Source organism: Pogoniulus pusillus, chromosome 17, assembly GCF_015220805.1.
Source record: "Pogoniulus pusillus isolate bPogPus1 chromosome 17, bPogPus1.pri, whole genome shotgun sequence".
In the NCBI taxonomy this organism is placed as follows: Eukaryota; Metazoa; Chordata; class Aves; order Piciformes; family Lybiidae; genus Pogoniulus; species Pogoniulus pusillus.
This window is the reverse complement of record NC_087280.1, coordinates 17230625-17248050: the sequence shown is the minus strand read 5'-3', so window position 1 is coordinate 17248050 and position 17426 is coordinate 17230625. Positions and strand designations below refer to the sequence as shown.

General features: G+C 48.5%; 1 protein-coding gene across 2 annotated transcripts in view; it reads right to left on the bottom strand.

Moving 5' to 3' along the window:
- The window catches only part of IGDCC4 (immunoglobulin superfamily DCC subclass member 4), a 102578-nt gene that overhangs the window by 12284 nt on the left and 72868 nt on the right, over window positions 1–17426 (bottom strand). The window contains exons 8-18 of one of the 2 annotated variants that reach the window (XM_064157954.1): window positions 17145–17309; window positions 15907–16044; window positions 14315–14485; window positions 13162–13395; window positions 8098–8205; window positions 7160–7343; window positions 6387–6514; window positions 5768–5938; window positions 5281–5418; window positions 4743–4848; window positions 2858–3092 (exon numbers count right to left, since the gene is read on the bottom strand). In XM_064157954.1, coding sequence (XP_064014024.1) covers window positions 2858–3092; window positions 4743–4848; window positions 5281–5418; window positions 5768–5938; window positions 6387–6514; window positions 7160–7343; window positions 8098–8205; window positions 13162–13395; window positions 14315–14485; window positions 15907–16044; window positions 17145–17309 — 1778 coding nt within the window. Of the gene's footprint in view, window positions 1–2857; window positions 3093–4742; window positions 4849–5280; window positions 5419–5767; window positions 5939–6386; window positions 6515–7159; window positions 7344–8097; window positions 8206–13161; window positions 13396–14314; window positions 14489–15906; window positions 16045–17144; window positions 17310–17426 lie in introns of both variants that reach the window. The other variant, XM_064157953.1, reaches the window with a different exon arrangement.

Below are 17426 nucleotides of genomic sequence, written 5' to 3'. Positions count from 1 at the left end.
AATCTCCACTGGAACCTTGGGTTGCCACAAGAATAAAACCAGTGAAGAATACTCTGTGATTGGTAATGAGCCAGTGTGAGGAAAGCCTGCAAGCAGGGGGCAGCTAGCACTGCCACTGCTAATGGCAAAGGCCACCCAGCCAACACAAAACAGGTTTCAGAAGTGTAATTTGAGGATGGAGAGGCAAGCAGGCAATTGGAGAAGGTCACACAAGCCTGGAGCTGCCAGTTCCTTGTCATAACAGCTACACAAAGCTGCCCAACATTAGCAGCAGCAGCAGACTAAAGAGTCTGTCCCAGGCACACCTTGGGGTGACTTGGTATGCTGTTAAATGAAAGGTATCCTTGGGACATTACTCACTCCCTTTTCTTTACTGACCAGGATATTATCTGACCTAAGTCATAGCATCTGACCTAAAGCACCCCTGGAAGCTTCTCCTTGCTAGGCTGGAACATAATCCACAAGGATTTTCTCCTCCCTGTGGCTCTACCATATTCCTTGCCATGGGTTTTCAAAGTCCCAGCCACTCACAGTGTGAGAGAAGAAAAGAGAAGGCAAGGAAGGCAGCTGGTTGCTGTAGAGTACAAAGCTCCAGGCTATGCTCTGTTCCAGGTAGGGTCCCCAGGGTGTTCTGTCAGCCCAGCTTAATTGGCTGCTGGAAGAAGGTGATATTTGCAGCACAGAAGACAGCCCAAGGAATCCAGGACTCACTGCTGGGCCTTGGCTAGCAGCATTTTGTCTACATGTACAAGGAAATGCACACTCACAAGAGCACCAGACTCTGTTACAGGAACCAGGCATGTGTGCACCTGTCCAGCCATGCTCTTGAGACCTGCTCAACTCCTGGGCTACTTGGCCAAGTAAAACCACAGCACCACGCAGACATGCGGCCTCTCGGCAACTGCAACATACAGATGGTCTGGGCCTGAGCCTTTTCCCTTCAATAATACACCTCGCAGTACGGAGAGGATGCAACAGCGCTCAGGGCCGGCTCCGGTGGCACCTGCAGAGGGGACTGGGCAGCGGAGGGCGCAGGCCCTCCTGCGTGGGAGCACATCTCCCTCCAGTGCCCACTGCCAGCAACAACAGCCTGTTGCTGCCGGCCCCCGGCCGAGCTCTCCTCCTGCCAGGTTATCCTTGCCGGTCGGCACGGGTGTCAACACCGCTCTCCGGGTGGCTACGTATGGCCACTCCGCAGTGATCCTTGCTTCCCTACACACATCCATCAAAAAACCCGAGCTCTTTAGTCTGCCGGCAAAAATCTGCAGGGAATTTAACTCTCAATGGCTTCTTCCCATCCAATTACAGAGGCAGAGACTACAACTGGAATCATCTCTCCCTGAACATCACTCTGCTGCTGGACACTGCCAGCCTCTGTGACAGCCTAGGCTCTCAGGCCTTGGCACTGTCTCCTCCAGACCCTGCTCTGTGCACCTCCAAATTTTTGTGTCAACATCTGCGGACAAGATTGCTGCTTTGGAAGAGAGATCTGATCTATGCTGAAAAAACAGTGGTTGGAACAGGCTGCCAAGGGAGGTGGTGGAATCATCACCCCTGGAGGTGTTCCAGAAATACATAGAAGTGGTGCTCAAGGATCTAGTTTAGTGGTCATAGCAGCTGGGTTATGACTGGACTCGATCATCTTAATTTTCCCAACGTTAATGGTTCTATGACCTGGCTCTGCTGCCCTCAAGAAGGCCTCCCAGGGGAGGGAACTCACCCTGAGAACAGGTCAGGGCGAGGGAGGTCATCATCACTGAAAACATTTGTCCCTTATTTAACAGAAGAGCCATAGGAAATTCCTCACTCTCTTTGGCCTGGGTCCAGGTAGGCAGCTACATTCCACCAAAATCCATAGATGCAGCTTAGCAGCAAATTGCCTCCTTCAGCTGAGCCACAGGACCTGGGGACGGCCAGGAGCATGGCTTCAGCTCACAGGACTACTGAAGCCAGCAGAAGACAGCATGTTTCCAAAGACCAAGCCTGCCACTAGCAGGACGGGCAGTCTCACTGTCAGCCAGGTACCCTGCCCACACCTTCCCGACAGCGGCACACGAGCGCCTCGCCAATGCCAACGTGCAGTCCCTGTGCTCACTGCGCATTTGTTTTACTGAACCTCCTAATTACTTTACATGCTCTCCCTGGGCTACAAAGAGAGACATAAACAGATTAACTAAATTAGGCCAATTAAAGCTTCCCTAATGGAATGAAACGTTTCAGGCAAGCTTGAGAGAGGAAATGGGCAGAGAGGAATGAAAGACAATGCAATGTCAGGCAGACCAAGCAGGGCAAGGAAAGACTACTTCAGAAAATAAAGGTTCATAAATGAAATCTTATTTCATCTCTTGAGCGTGGTGAGATACTGGCCCAGGTTGTCCAAGGAGGTGGTGGATGCTGTATCCCTGGAACCATTCCAGGTCAGGTTGTCTGAGGATGCTTTGCAGATGCTTACAGTAGAGGGGCTGGACTAGGTGACCTTCAAAGGTCCCTTCCAACCCAAACCAGTCTATGGTTCTATGATATCTTCAGGGGTATTCCAATGAACACAATATTTATGGACAAAGCTCCTAAGCAAAAGAGTATCCTGGAAGGCAGAGCATCTACTCTAGACATCACACTTTCTCACCCCATCTACATGCCAGAGCAGCAGACCAGTGAAGCTTTCTGAAGCAGGAAGTTTGGCAGCTCCTCTCTAGGAATGAGGGCTACTGTCCCAGGAGATGAAAAGACAAGGTGTTAGATGGCACAGGGATCACACACTTGGATCTGACAGCCAAGACCAAGCCAGTCAGTTTTGCAGAGAGATAAATACACAGGTGTCTAGCAGGAGTCACCACATGCATAGATCCTTCCTTACCTTCCTCTTCACATGGATGGTGTCCTCAGGGAGGCTTGTATGCACGAGGCTGTGCACTTCTGTCAGTTCTGTGATGTCCCCCAGGGGCATGGGTGCATCCTCCGGGAGTGGGGACATCAGAGACTCTAGCTCATGTGAGTCCAAGGTGGCACTGGGAGCTGCCACCCCTTGCCTGCTGCGGTGGTAGTAAGTGTGGTTGCCAGCTGCCTGGGAATCCAGGCCTGGCAGGGCCTCCCTAAGGAAAAATAAACAAGAGTCGACATCACTCCTGAGCAACTTTCTCCTGTCCCAAACAGCCATGGACTGCCAAACAAAGTGATCCCCTCCAAGCCACTCAGACTGTCCTTGTGGAAGTGCTGCCCTGCCACTCCTGAGGAAGGAAATTCTCTATCCACATCCTACTGCTGCAGCAGCCTCTTCCCCGAAGCACCTCTTCAGCACCAGTGCATCACAAGGGCAGCAGACAACATGAGTCCCAGCACAAGAAAAAGCACTCACTGGCTTCTGCCCATGGGGAGCCGTGTCACTGTCTGTCACCTCTGCTTTACAGATAAGGAATGCAACAGGAAGAAAAGTTTGGTGGCCACATTAAGATAAGGTTTCAGAAGTTGTTAGCTCCTAGTCCTGAGATCTGCCAGCAAGTCAAAGCTCTTCTCAACAGCGAAGCTGTTTTCTGATTATAGGCTTTCACAGAATCACAGTGCCAGGCTGGAAGGGACCCTATGGACCATCTGGTCCAACCTTTCTAGGTGTAGCTGCCATAAGCTCCTTGCCAGGCTGTCTTCAAGCTGCCCATTGTAGGGGAATGCACCACTTCCTGTGAGATGACTCCAATGTCTAACTGTTCTCATGGGGAAACATTTCCTTCTGGAATCCAATGGGAATCCCCTCAGCAGTAATTTGTACCCATTACCCCCTGTCTTTTCCATAGGACTCCTTGTAAAAAGGGAGTCTCCATCCTCCTGGTTGCCATCCTTTCTGTACTGGTATGTGGTAATAAGGTCTCCTCTAAGCCTTCTGAAGGCTGAACAAGCTTTCTAAATGCTTGTGGATGGATTCAGACCCCTGGGAAGGCAGTGGGCTTTGGGCTGAATCCAACCCTCCTTAAACCTGTCAGTCACTCACTGGGAATTCTTTCATCATTTTGCCAACTGGAAGTTAACAAACCCTTTCCAAACATCCTTAGAGCTGTCCAACCTCAGAAGGAAAACACTGTTCACACTGACAGACACAGGTGACAGACACCCAGCAGCAAATGCTGCCATTTCCCTTTTCCTGGTTTATTTTCCCTTCCTCTGAAAAAAAAAACAACCCAAACCTCCTACTCGTCTAACAAAGTAAATTAAAGAAAAACAACTTTGAAAATGAGTCAGTGACAGGACCATACCACATTCCTTAGCCAGCTAGCACTGTCAAGACTCAATCCCTGTATTAACTGATGTCATACACTGCATCCCAAACAGCCCTGCTCCAGTTCAGCCCGGAGAAAAGTAGGCTGAGGGGAGACCTTCTCACTCTCTGCAGTTCCCTGAAAGGAGATTGTAGTGAGGTTGGAGGTCAGTCTCTTCTCAGTGATAGGATGAAAGAAAACAGCCTCAAGTTGTACCAGAGAAGGTTTAGGTTGGATATGAGGAAAAGCTTCTTCCCCAAAAGGGTTGCAAACCCTGGACTAGGCTGCCCATGGTAGTGGCAAAATCCCCATCCCTGGAGGGCTTTCAAATCTGTGTAGGTGTGGTGCTGAGGGATATGGTAGTGCTGGGTTAACAGCTGGACTCAAGGATCTTCAAAGTCTTTTCCAAGCTAAATGATTCCATGATCCCACCGTGAGAAGCACTTCACAGTGTACTTGCTCTGCTCCGCACCTGCAAGGGCAGGCAACACCAACCTGTGCTTGCTGTTGCGGAAGCTGGCACACATGCAGAAGAGGATGCAGAGCAGCCCCAGGCAGACTCCCACGATGATTCCTGTGACAGAGTGGATATCCAGAACATCTGCAGGGGAAGGAGAGAGAGAACTTTCAGCCACTAGCAGGAAGAAGGTACACGGTGTTTTACACTCAGAGCAGCAACAGCTTCACTAAAAGCAGTAGGTGGTGCCCCCAGACACACCAAGGATGGGGATCACTCGGCAGTGACAACTCAGAGCAGCCCAAAGCAAACTGCCAGCTCTGAACATACAGCAGTTCCATGCTGTGCAGGCCTAACAGAAAGGCAGCAGGATGCAAGTTGCATGTGCCCTGCATAGGGGCTGGGAGGGAGAAGGGAGATGAAGTTCAGCTGTGGGATGGGTTCTGGAGCTGCCTGAGCCCTGTGGAGCTTCACATTTGAGGACTCTGCTGGCAAACAGAAACATCATTGCTGACAAATGGTGGTCTTCAGTGACACAACTCACTTCCTGCACCAGGACACAGGGGAAATTCTTACCAGACAGCTTTTCCCGGAGGGTGTGCACATCCTTAACGTTTGAATAGGGACCAGATCCCACAACTGTCTTTGCTCCCATCTTGAAGAAGTATCTGGTATCACTTTCCAGACCATGCACTTCAGTGCTGAAGATATTTCCTGATCACAAGAAAGTCAAAAGACATTTAAAATGTGCAGTTTAAGAGCATTCAGAGGTTGCAGCAAAGCAGCAGTAGAATTCTGCTGGACTCTGAGAAGTGATGGACTTTGTGTCATTTTCTCTAAGAGGTAATTCATACACCTCCTGTCTCTCAGAAGTTGTGTATGACCAGGAGCAAAGCCCAGCATATGCTCCAAGAATGGAGCATGAGTTGATGGTAGCAGGACCTCTTGAATGTTTGTTTGTATGTTCTTGAAATGAGACTTCAACCAACCAGAGCTCCCTGTCAGGGAAGAAGGCAAGGAGAGGAAAATGGTGTGAGTATTACAGTACCTCAAGGAGGCTCACCTTCTCGTGTCAGCAAGGTCCACATGTCATCAGGCTGCGTGTTGTTGGCATTGTAGAGGATGAGGTACTCCACAATGATGCCATTTGGCTCAGCAGGAGGGCACCAATGCACCTGCACAGCATAGGGGTTGAGTGGGTGCAGCCGCAGGTCAGATGGAGGAGTTGAGGGACCTGCCACAGACAAGAAGAGAGCCAGCATGAACAGCAGAGAGAACATTCAACCTGCAGGGTATGGCAACTGCTGTGCCTTCTCCAAATCCTTCTCAGTGCTGCAGCTGTGTTTGCAAGCATGAAACGAAGGGCAACCTGGGTGGCTGCACATCTCTCCAAACAGGCTATGGAGAGCAGAGAGAGCAGGCTGCTGTGCTTACCACAGGGTAGGCCTTGTGCACCATGGTCAACCAGTCAGAGGAAATAAAACAGCCCTGATGAAACCACATAGCTCAGCTTGAGGCTGTGTAACATTGCTCATATTTGAGAGAATATTCCCAGCACACCCTCCCACCTTGTGTGTGTCTCCTCCATCTTCCAGAGAGATTTCTCAGGAACACATTAGGAGGGATTTGATAGATTCAGGAAAGCCAGGAGAAATCAGGATACCATTCCCTTCAACACTCACGGTCAGGAAGGGTGAATCGCTCCACCACACTGCCGAAGGGCCCATCGATGCCAACGCCATTGGACTGCACAGCAAACTCATACCTGGTGTAGGGCTTCAACCCACTGATGAGAATGTCCTCATCCGAGCTGCCAAGAGAGGACACTTTTTGCAAGGCCATGAAACTAGATGTTCTCTCACTCACTGCCACCTTGATACCTTCCCAGGAACACTGCAGGAGATTATCCTAACTTGTACAGTATTTGTTTTTTCACCTACAGCTTCATCTCCTGCAACAGCACTCAGCAACTAGACACAGAGCAAAGCAGGTTTTCAAGCCTCCAAGACCATCTCTGATGTAGAGAAAAGCTTAAAAACAGCCTGATTATAGGCTGAAAATCTGCACAGGACTCTAGATACAAAATACATCCCCAAATTATCATAACTGCTTACACTCCAGTAGTTTTCAAACCAAACTCATGAGGATCAACTCACAAATCATGAATACTTTGGCCATAACTGTCCCTGGCTGTATCTTTAACACAGAAACAAGCATGTAAGGTCCTATCAGAGCAGAAAAGATACAGAAATCAGCCAATTAATGACCCCCTGGTATTCACATCATAGACAATTTCCAGTCCCACACTTCTGCCATGGTCACAGATACATTCAGCACATGAAACATGGAGGATTTTGGTCAGCACTAAAACTTCCATGCAGGTTCTTCCTGCCCTGTGTGTTTATTCCTGACATGAGCAACACGTGGCAGACAGACCCCCAGCATCCCTCTTTACCTTGTGTAGTATGTAACAAGAGAGGCATTTTTCAGGCCCCAAGGGCTGAAGCGTACAGTGTAGTTGACAATTTTGACTGTGGTGAAGTCAGGTTTTTTCCACCTGAGCCAGATGGAAGTTGAGCTGTTGGACTCTGCATAGACTTGGACTGGAGGCAGTGGAGGACCCTTCTGCACAGGAGGATCTATGGCGCAAGACAAAACAAGAAGAGATGTGGAGCTGTACGTAACAGTGAGGCAAGAGATAGCCATCACAGACAGAAAACACGGAACGTGGCCTTGACTGTGACACCTGCACCAACATGGTGGCCTCCAGCGTGAGCCTAAATGCCCATCACAGCCCTTCTGGGCATGCAGCAATTCACACTCTTCCTCACGTGTGTGAAAGATCACAACAAGGAACCACACAACAAGGTGGTGGTGGTGAAGCGCAGGAGGTCAGCTTCAAAGCTGCTCAACTGACAGCCCCACACTAGGGTAAGGAGAAGCCCAAACTGTTCACCATCCCACAACAGAGAGCTGAGAATGGAGCTTAAGCCTTCACAGCTTTCATTCTTTGTTACACTGCAAAAAGCCTGGCATGCTGCTAATTTGCGCTCTTGAACCTGTGTAATGCAAGAGATGAACTCCAGGTTAGTTGGCATTTCGAAGACCATCCCTCAGCCAGTAACAGGACTAGAGAGGACACAGTGAAGGTCATCCACAGCCAGTCAAAAACAACCCTAGTGAGAAGGAGGATTTTTCCTCCTTTCTCTCACTCGCAAGATAATTCCTCCAATGCAATTAACAATGACTGTTGAAGGGAATTTCCTTATACTGGGACCTCCCCTATCTTCTTATTGCCCTTCTCCAAGTTCATCTTCTGCAGCTTTCCCTCTACCCTTCCTCTGAAGGAAGATGTCGAGAAGAGACAGACAGCAAATGAAGGGCATTCCTCACCTACTGCTGTTGCAGGTGCTTTTTCTGTTTTGCCCTTCCAAACCGCCGCATAACCATCTTCATGCTTATTGAATGCCACCAGCTTCACCTCATAGAGCTTCCCAGGAGCTGGAAAAATCAATCAAGATTTTCCTGGGGTTATTTTTGTTACCAAACCTCCCCAGCCAGCCACATTTTCTTTATCTCACCAGCTTTTCACACCATCCAAGAAAGCAGCTTCAACAGAGCTGTATTTGCTAAAAGTACAGCAGGGTAGAACCTCCCTTCCATTTCCACAGGCAAACATTGTCACAGCTGGTGGACATCACAGCTTCCCTCTAGTTCTCCCCTCACTTGTTACAGAAATTATTAGTAGCCCCAGCTGCCAGGGGTCAACCAACGTCATGACCTGTGGCACATCAGCTCACGATCTCCTGATCTTTCTCCTTTGCAAACCGCTGAAGAAACCTGTGCACAGCGACTCCACTCTCTCCCTTGTGGAAGCAGAAGCATTGCACTGTTTGCTCCCAAGGAGTGAGGACATCCTCTCCTCTCCAAAACACACCTCCCTTTCTGATTTATTGACTGCTGTGCAGATCTTCACTCCAGCAAGTCCTCACATGCCCTGTGAAGTCACTGGCAGCTTTTGTTGTAGAGTGACTATTTTGTCTTTGCAGAATAGCAATTAGAAAAGCAACAGCACACAAAAAACTCACACCAAAACCTGGGGGTCTCCATTACGTTATTCCCATCAGACAGCCATGTAGTCTGTGGGGACCTCACGCTTGGAATTCCCATCAGGCAGCCATGTAGTCTGTGGGGACCTCACGCTTGGACCCCAAGTGAGCTACAGGACAGAGTGCTCTGTCTCCAAGCAGTGCTACCTTGATCCAAAATTCACTTCTCTATCCTCCAGCCTTTCATCAGTTGAACCACTAACTGTGCTGTATTTTCTAATGGAGATGTTTAATCAAGGACACAATTTGGGAGACACAAAGTTCTCCAGTAAGACACTTGCCAGCTTCTCCCTTCAGCCCATTGAGAAGCTCAGTGAGAACAGCACAGGCTGCCTTTGGTTGCCTTGGCTGCAGCCAGTTGATGAAGTTCGTTCATTTGGGACATGCCTGTTCATTCCCTGCCCTGACAGATAACCACTCTCTTTGCCAGACAACGTAAGCAGAATAAAACCTTTCTCATTGATGCCAATTTTATTATTACTGCACTGATTACGCTCCCAGAGGCTAATGGTACCAATTACCAAAGGCTTTCTCTGCTCCACAACACATGTTTGCGCTCAGAATAGAAAAACAGCTCAGCCACATTTTTCTCCCCAAAAGAATCCCAAAAGCAAACAGAGTTTTGTCTGCCTCCAAGGCAGCCTGATCTGCATTTCCACACTCACCAGCCATAGGAAAACATTTCAAACCCACACAAGGGGGATGAGACCAAAGGGCACTCAAATTCCAAACGGCTGGGACCACGGGCTTGGTGGAACAAAGAAGCCCACAACCTGTCTGTCACCAGCACACACACCCCTCCTGTCTGGCTGGGCTTCACTGGGACACAAGCTCATCACAGCTGATGTGATCCAAAACAATGAGGAAGAGGTCACAGATGTGATGCAGCTGGTAGAGAACGAAGTGAAGGAAAGGACAAATCCTCCCTCTCCATCCCTGGGTAGGATCAATACAGCAGCCACTCAGACGTGAAGCCAGGGGAGCTTTAGTGCAAGATCAAGCAATTGGCATTCTGAGAATGGGGTAGTTTGGGCTTCTCAGTCAGAGGCTTGGCTTCAATTTTTATATGCAGGCCCAGATGTTCAAGCTCTTAGAACACACAGACATAAAGCTCTATCAAGCTGTCAAGAAGCTAGTAGGCAGCATGAAAACAGATGTATTTCACTGCATTCCATCATACATTAAATATAAGCTGAATAATCTAGTCCAGATCATTTCAAATCACTAACCTGGATGACTGCATAATATATCCAATATGCTAAATATGTTGTTTCACTCCATTTTCCAAGGTGTTCATACTGGCCAGATGCCATACCTTTCTGGAAGTGAGAAAATACCCTGATCTCCTGGTAGTCACTCCCAGAAGAACACAGGCTTTCTTCAGAGGACTGTGGAAGACAGGACCAGATCCTCACCATTTGTTTTGCATGGAGATTATGGCGCTGACAGTTACAAACCATTGCAGAGCTTAACTGGTAGAACATAGATGGAAATCAGTAAGAATTTCTCATGGAAAAGCCCTTCCAGTAACTCAGAGAAGATACCTTTTGATTTTGTGGGCTCATGAAATTGCCTTTGAACAGCTGCCCACCTGTCTCTCAGGATTTCAGCACATACCTCTCTGACAAGATACAAGGTGTGTCATTAGTGATACTGCTCCAAGGAGACATTATTTGCTCCACAGGCTAACATGAGCACAGGATAAAAGTCTTCCCTTACTTCAGACAACTCAGATGGAGAGAGCTGAGTCATTACCAAAAGAAAAATCAAGAAGCCAGATGTTGGGGGTAAAGCAAAAGATGAAGAAGTCTACAGCATAGAGGACAAGGGGTGGACAAAGCTGGCACCATTTCAGAATCAGGACCAGGTAGTGCCAGAGAAGACAAGAATCTTGTGCTGCAACAGCACAAATAGCATTACTGCAGCCTAAAACACAGCCTAGTGTTACAGGAGACTAGGGAAGGGAAAGGTGGGCAGGGCTCTTTGTTATGTAGTACTTGTGCTGCCTCTGTGAGCAAAGAGTAACTGTGCTCAGGAAGCTCTGTTCAAAGAACTTTCTGCACACCACCTCAGTCTGAGCCATGCCTTGAAAGGAACTTGTCTCCCCAGAAAGTTCTTGCTCTCTTGCCCTGCTGTGCTGCAAAATTCCAAGGAAAATCAGGAAATGAACATGGAACTATGAAGGACTAAGCAGAGGGGCAGGAATTTTGTGTCAGGCCATGCTCTAAACCAAGACAAGGAGCAGAGCATAGGCTTCAGTGACACTGCAGGGATGTGAAGCCAAGGGTATAGATGTATAGCAGCACACAGCCTCCAGTGGGGAAGGTGAACCTCATTTGCACTGACATAGTGTGCAACCACATCTGAGCTACAGCCTCACATTCCCAGTGTCTAACCCTGGGATTCCCTGACACCATTTCAAACCCTGGGACAGGCTTTCTAGAGAGGTGACTGATGCCCCAAGCCTGTCAGTGCTTAAGAGGCATATGGATAATGCCCTTAAGAATGTGCTTGAACTTTTGATCAACCATGAAGTGGTCAGGCAGTTGGACTAGATGAATACTGTAGATGATCCCTTCCAACTGAAATACTCTATTCTGTGTGAACAAAGAATGTTCTATCCCATTCCTACTTCAAGTTCTTGACCCAGTGTGTAGTGTCAACCATGACACCTCATCAACTGCCATCTAACATGAGCCAGCCTGGGTGAGTCTCTCTGCAACACACAGCACCATCCACCAAATGCAGCCCCTTTACCCTGACATCAGGAAATACTTCCAAGAGACATAAGTGGGTATTCTGATTGCTTTTCACAGAGGGATCTTAGGAGAGGTTTACTCCATCCCATGCTTTCCAGGCAGACATCTGTGAGCTGGGAAATACCCCCGAGATGACTCTTCCTCAGCCAACAGATCACATTAGGGCTGCCAACCTTTCCAGGCTACGCACTCTGCCTGCAAGACCACTCATGCAGGCTAATTCTCTGCTACAAAACTAAAACCTTCTAAATCCCAACCAGTCCTCCTCCTTCTTGTCCCATGTCCAGGCCCCCTGCCTTTTTTCAGCACAGCCTGATTCCCAGCCCTTTTTCTGCAGTACACATGCAAGAGCACGTCATTCAACAGTGCAAGGGGGAAAAAAGAGAACATCCATGTCTGGGGGAAACCCGAAACTCTCTTCCTGACACACTGATAGTTGATATGCAACCACCAAATCATAAGGAAATCATTAGGGCTTGACAGATGCCCAGCTTTAAGGAAGTAATTACAGTAGAACAAGCAGCCTTCTCAGCATCATCATGCCAGAGCATTTGGAACCAATTCATCCCACTCCTGAATCCCTCTGCTAACTGACTTGCCAGTGGTTAGAGCAGCCTGTGATGATGTTCACATGTGGTTTCCCCTAGACTTATAGATCTAAATTCTTCAGCAAAACTCATGACTGTTTACACCCTCTCCATGGTAGGATGGTTGCAACATAGCTGGAAACCTGCTTAGTAATGACACAAACTGTCTTTGCAGGTGATGCAGCCTGGCCTTTACACCATGCATAGTATATGTGTTAGGTGTGTAAGTTAAGCTAGCACAAGAAATCCTCATCCTGCTGCCTCAGGGGTGGGATAAGAGGGATGAAACATGATGTGGAGGATGGAAGAACTCTTAGCAACCCATTTCAAGGATGCATCTTCCATGATTCTCTCCCCTTTCTCCATTCTGCATCAGTGGGCAAATCACCTGTTTAATATGATCAGATGTTAAAACCTTAACTCCTTACAGGAAACACCACCTGCAGTTATCCAGGCAGGCAGATCTGACTGTGGCTGCAGACTTATTATCCAGCTGTGGACACTCTTCTATCCTTTTCCCTTGGAAGTTGAAGAAGAACACTGACCCAAAATTAGCACACTCTGAACCAACCAATTTCTCTGCTTTTTAATACAGAGAGACTTCCAATTGCCTGCAATTACAGAGCTTCTTAGAAACAGAGAGGGAAGATCACTGTCCTGCCTGGAGAGTTTAATGTAAGCACCACAGTGACATAATAAAATCCACTAATTAATTCAGATCCACTTATTAGCATATACCAAGTGTATTAGTAGTTCTTGGTTAAAAATACAATCCCTGCTCCACTGGCATCATAAATGTCTGTGGTTTCAACTCTGCTTAGAACAAGCCCCAAGAGCCTCACTCCAGATATGACTGTGAATGCTCTTAGAAAAGCTGACATGGTCCTGGTCTTACATATGTGTTGCCAAGCAGGTAAGTGAAGCCTCCTGGAAGCATGTTGGAGTGCAAGAGGCAGACTTTGGGTTTTCACACCAACTGCTAAGAAGATGAAACCATCTAACCTAGTCGAGTCAGCTCGTACTGCTTCACTTTCTTCTTTAGTTTTATGGGTCCTACATCCCAGCTCTCATCTTCAGCACCATCCACAGGGCTTTTGTCACTGGATTCCTCTGGGTCCACTTCTCGGTAGTAGAGCTTGTAGCCAGATATCTGGGCATGGTTGGCTGGGGGCTGCCACGTTATCAGCAGAGACTCCATCTTCGCTCGCACTTTTAATTCTGTCGGGGCAAAAGGAACTGGAAGAACAACACCACAAGAGAAAAATGCTCAGCCACTTGTCTCCATTTCCTGATCTACTACATCTGCTCTGTCCCTGGCAGTGAATGAAGGGTGAAAGGATGTCCTGTGAGTGGGATGTCTCCACTGTCTGACAGAGGACAGCAGTGGAGTTACACTCTATTGCTGACTTTACCAGATGGGAAAACCAGCATCACAAAGCCACTACGGGAGTTATCTCAATGTATTCTGAGATAGCACCATCTTTAACCACTGCTGGAGTCTGGCTTGGCTCAGCTCTCTTCAGCAGATTTGTCTATCCACTCCCAAATACCATAAAGTTGAGGTCTGAGGATTTTGTTTCTTTCTTCTTTCTTAATTTTGGAAGAATTTTCACAGCTTCACATGGAGGGAGGAATTATTCACCTCCCAGACAAGCAGCAAGACATTCAGGCACTGCTCAACAGAAAGACAAAGGTGGGTCTAACTAAACCCAAAGGTTATAATTTCTTAATCATAGAATGGTTTAGGTTGGAAGGGACCTCAAAGATCATCCAGTTCCAACCCCTGGCAGGGACACCTCCCACTAGAACAGGTTGCTCAAAGCCTCATCCAACCTGGCCTTGAACACCTCCAGGGAGGGAGCAGCCACAACCTCCCTAGACAACCTGTTTCAGTGTTTTGCCACCCTCACTGGAAAGAACTTCTTCTTAACATCTAGTTTAAATCTCCCCTCTTCCAACTTAAACCCATTACCCCTCACCCTGTCATTACAAGACCTTGTAAATAGTCCCTCCCCAGCCCTCCTGTAGGACCCTTTCAGTCCTCAAAGCCTTCTCCCGGCTGAAGACGACAATGAAGACAAATATCTTCATGCCTCAAGTCCCCCAATGCCCTGCACCCCTGTCCCTAAATGCCAGGCATGACCCAGCCTCCTACCATGTGTCTGGTTGTCTCTGTCAGGGGTGCGGTGCTGAGTCCACTCAGAAGGTGCTCCATAGCCCACGCTGGTGCTGGCGGCGATGCGAACTTTGTAGACTTTGTTGGGGTGGAGCGAGTAGAGGGTGATTTGTGTCTCGTTTCCACCCACCTCAATGGAGGTTACCTGATCTGCTGGAAACAAGGAGGTACCATCGACAACATGTTTTTTCCAGTCAAAGGCAAACACAGCTAAGCAACTCCAGAGCCCAGCTACCCCTACATGGTTTACAGGGCCTGAGCTGGCTTGGATTTGCCCAGCACAGTCTCACACCATCAGCAGAAATCAGAACTAAAGACTGGGCAGAACTGATATCCTGAGTGACAAGCCCCTTCTTCACATTCCAAAGTGCAGCTTGTCTTCAGCACCACTGAACCTGCCTGGAAGGGAGCTCTTAGAAACCTCACTCCTGCTGAGCACAAGCCAATGGCAGCTGATAGTACATTCTAGTGCTTCTCATTGCTGTATTTAAATCCTCACCTTCATTTGACCCAGAAGTGTCCAGCAGCCCTGCTTTCTGCAAAATTCACACCTTGACTCATGCCAGACTGAGGATTTATCGCTCCCTCTTCAGCCCACCAAGTTCATAAGGAGGGTAATGGGAAATCTGAACTGAGAACAGCTTGGGATTTTCATTGTAACAACTATTTGGCCTTGCTGAAGATTCAAATTGCCTGTTTGCTGAATGCAGAGGTCTTCTTTTCAGCTTCATCTGGTGTAAACTCAGCTGGGAGCACTGTCCCTGCTATGTAACCATGCACTGCTGAGCACCTTCCTCAGACTGCAAACCTTTCCAAGCTTTAACAACGCCACAGAGCCATGTGCAGGCTCAGGGCAAAAAACCAAGAGCCAGGAGTCACAGTGCAGACTGTTAATCCAGATCAAACACGTGGGGACGTGTCCAGCACTTCATCATGCTCCCCATCCTTCCCTCAGTAAGAATCATGACCCCGGAAAGTGAGAAGCTGCAGAGCTTCGACAGTTTTAAGAGCAAATACCCAGAAGGATTTGCAAAGCAAGCACATGTGGAACTGGAACAGCCCCATACAGCATAGGTAAATGTTACCAGCCCTGCTGGAGGTTTCTTAGAGTGTCTGACAACATCAATAAAACTGGATAAAACTCAACAACAGAGCAATACAACCTAGCCAGGATACTTCCTTCCACAAGGATCACTTTGATGAGACTCCATTTTAAAGGAATACAAAGGAATACCCTTCTTCCCCAATCAGCACAAAGCTCTTCCCCCAAAATATGCAATGCAGATGGCACCAAAGGGTGGCTCATGCAGACGTTCATGAGCAGCACAAACACGCAGGTGTCAGGCCATTCCCCTGGGGACACAGGCTGCTCCACAGTCACAGAGGTAGTACTGCACCCCAGCACTGCCGCGACCACCACCAGCAAAATCAGGCTAAGAGGGGGCTGCTCTTCTCCCTTGGATAAAAAGTGGTCCTGTTTTCAGCACTGCACCTCCTCCCCTCAACAGGATGTGCTGTTAACACTGCTGGAGCAGAAGACACAATCTCTCCCAAAATGGCATCTCTCTCACCTTCCTTGAGGGTGCAGTAGTCAATCTTATACTTTGTTATCTTGCCATTACTCAGCTCTGGAGGAGGTGGCAGCCATGTCACACGGATGTCACCAGGAGTCATGCTCGACAGGGACAGCTGAGGGGCAGCACTAGGAACTGGGTGAAAAAAACAACAAGAAGTCAGCAAAGACCAGGACAAGACCTCAAAACATTTCTGTCAGCTCTCCGAGTTGGCTGGAGGCTACTACCAGTCTTGGCTCTGACACAGCCACTGGTGACAGGCTGGCTGTCCTGGAGGGCAACCAATACCCCACAGTTCTCCAATAGCTCAGAGGACTGGTGGGATGTCTGGGCAGGGGAGATGGTGGGCTGCTCAGCTTCAACAGGCGTGCTGGCCATACCACACAGCTTCCTCAGAACTCCATGCCCACTGCAAACTGGACAGGTTAGGACAGACCAGCTAACCAGCCTGTGCTGTGGAACACAGAAGAGATGCTAAAGGAAATGGCTGATGGTTCCAGACTTCATTCTGGGAATCCCCATTCCCTTGAGAACCACAGCTCCATGCTGCAAGCCGTTCTCACACTTTCAGCTCCACTTTTCAGGCTTCAGACACACCCACGTTGGGCCATGCAGTTTGCTGTCAGGAGCATGAAAAGCACATAATGCACCCTGCAGCAGGGCCTTGCACGAGGTCTGCCAAAACCATCACTTCTTGCCTCTGTCCTGCAGCCTGCTGAAAGCTGTACACCTCCTCTCCCGTCGGGCAGCTGTCCTCCTGGCACTCTGCCCCTACCGCTCGCAAAGCGCTACATGATAAATGGTACAATCAACACAAACTACCGGTTCTTGAGGGGCTCGATCCCGAGGCTGCTCCCACCCCTACAAACTGCAATAGATGTCTGTCTTCTGAGTCTGGCTCAGAGTCAGGCTTAGAGTAATATCACATTAGCTGAATTAAAACCCAGAGAAGCTGACTGTAGTTACCACTGGATTCCCATGGGCCCCAGTGTCAGCAAGGTCATTCTCATGCTCTTCATCACCCAAGCTGATGATCATCAGAGCAGAGCACTTTGGCTTCAGTTGGTTTGTTGTTCGGTTTTCTTTCTAAAGTGCTTCTGACAAGAAGCTTGCTGCTGAAGGAGTAGCAAGCAGGGGTCAGCTTCTAGGAGCTGATGCTATTCTGCAGAGCACATTCAGGGCTCACCATGCAACAGGCCGAGAACATTCTTTAGCACCCAACTAACTCAACGCACCGTCCTCCAGGGTCTGAACAATGATGGAAGAGGATGTCCGGCTGGCTCCGAGCTGGGAATACGCAACCACATAGAAGACGTAGTTGGTATTGGGCTCCAGGTCCTTGACTTGCAACTCAGTGGTGTCATTATTGACAGCAAACTGGTATTCCACGTTATCTGTTCCTAGAGCCAAGGAAACACTGATCAGAAGGTCAGTGAACTGCCAAGACACTCCTTGAAAAACCATTTAAGTCTCAAGGTGTCTGCTGTAAATCCACCTTAAAAGTCACCAAGTCTTCT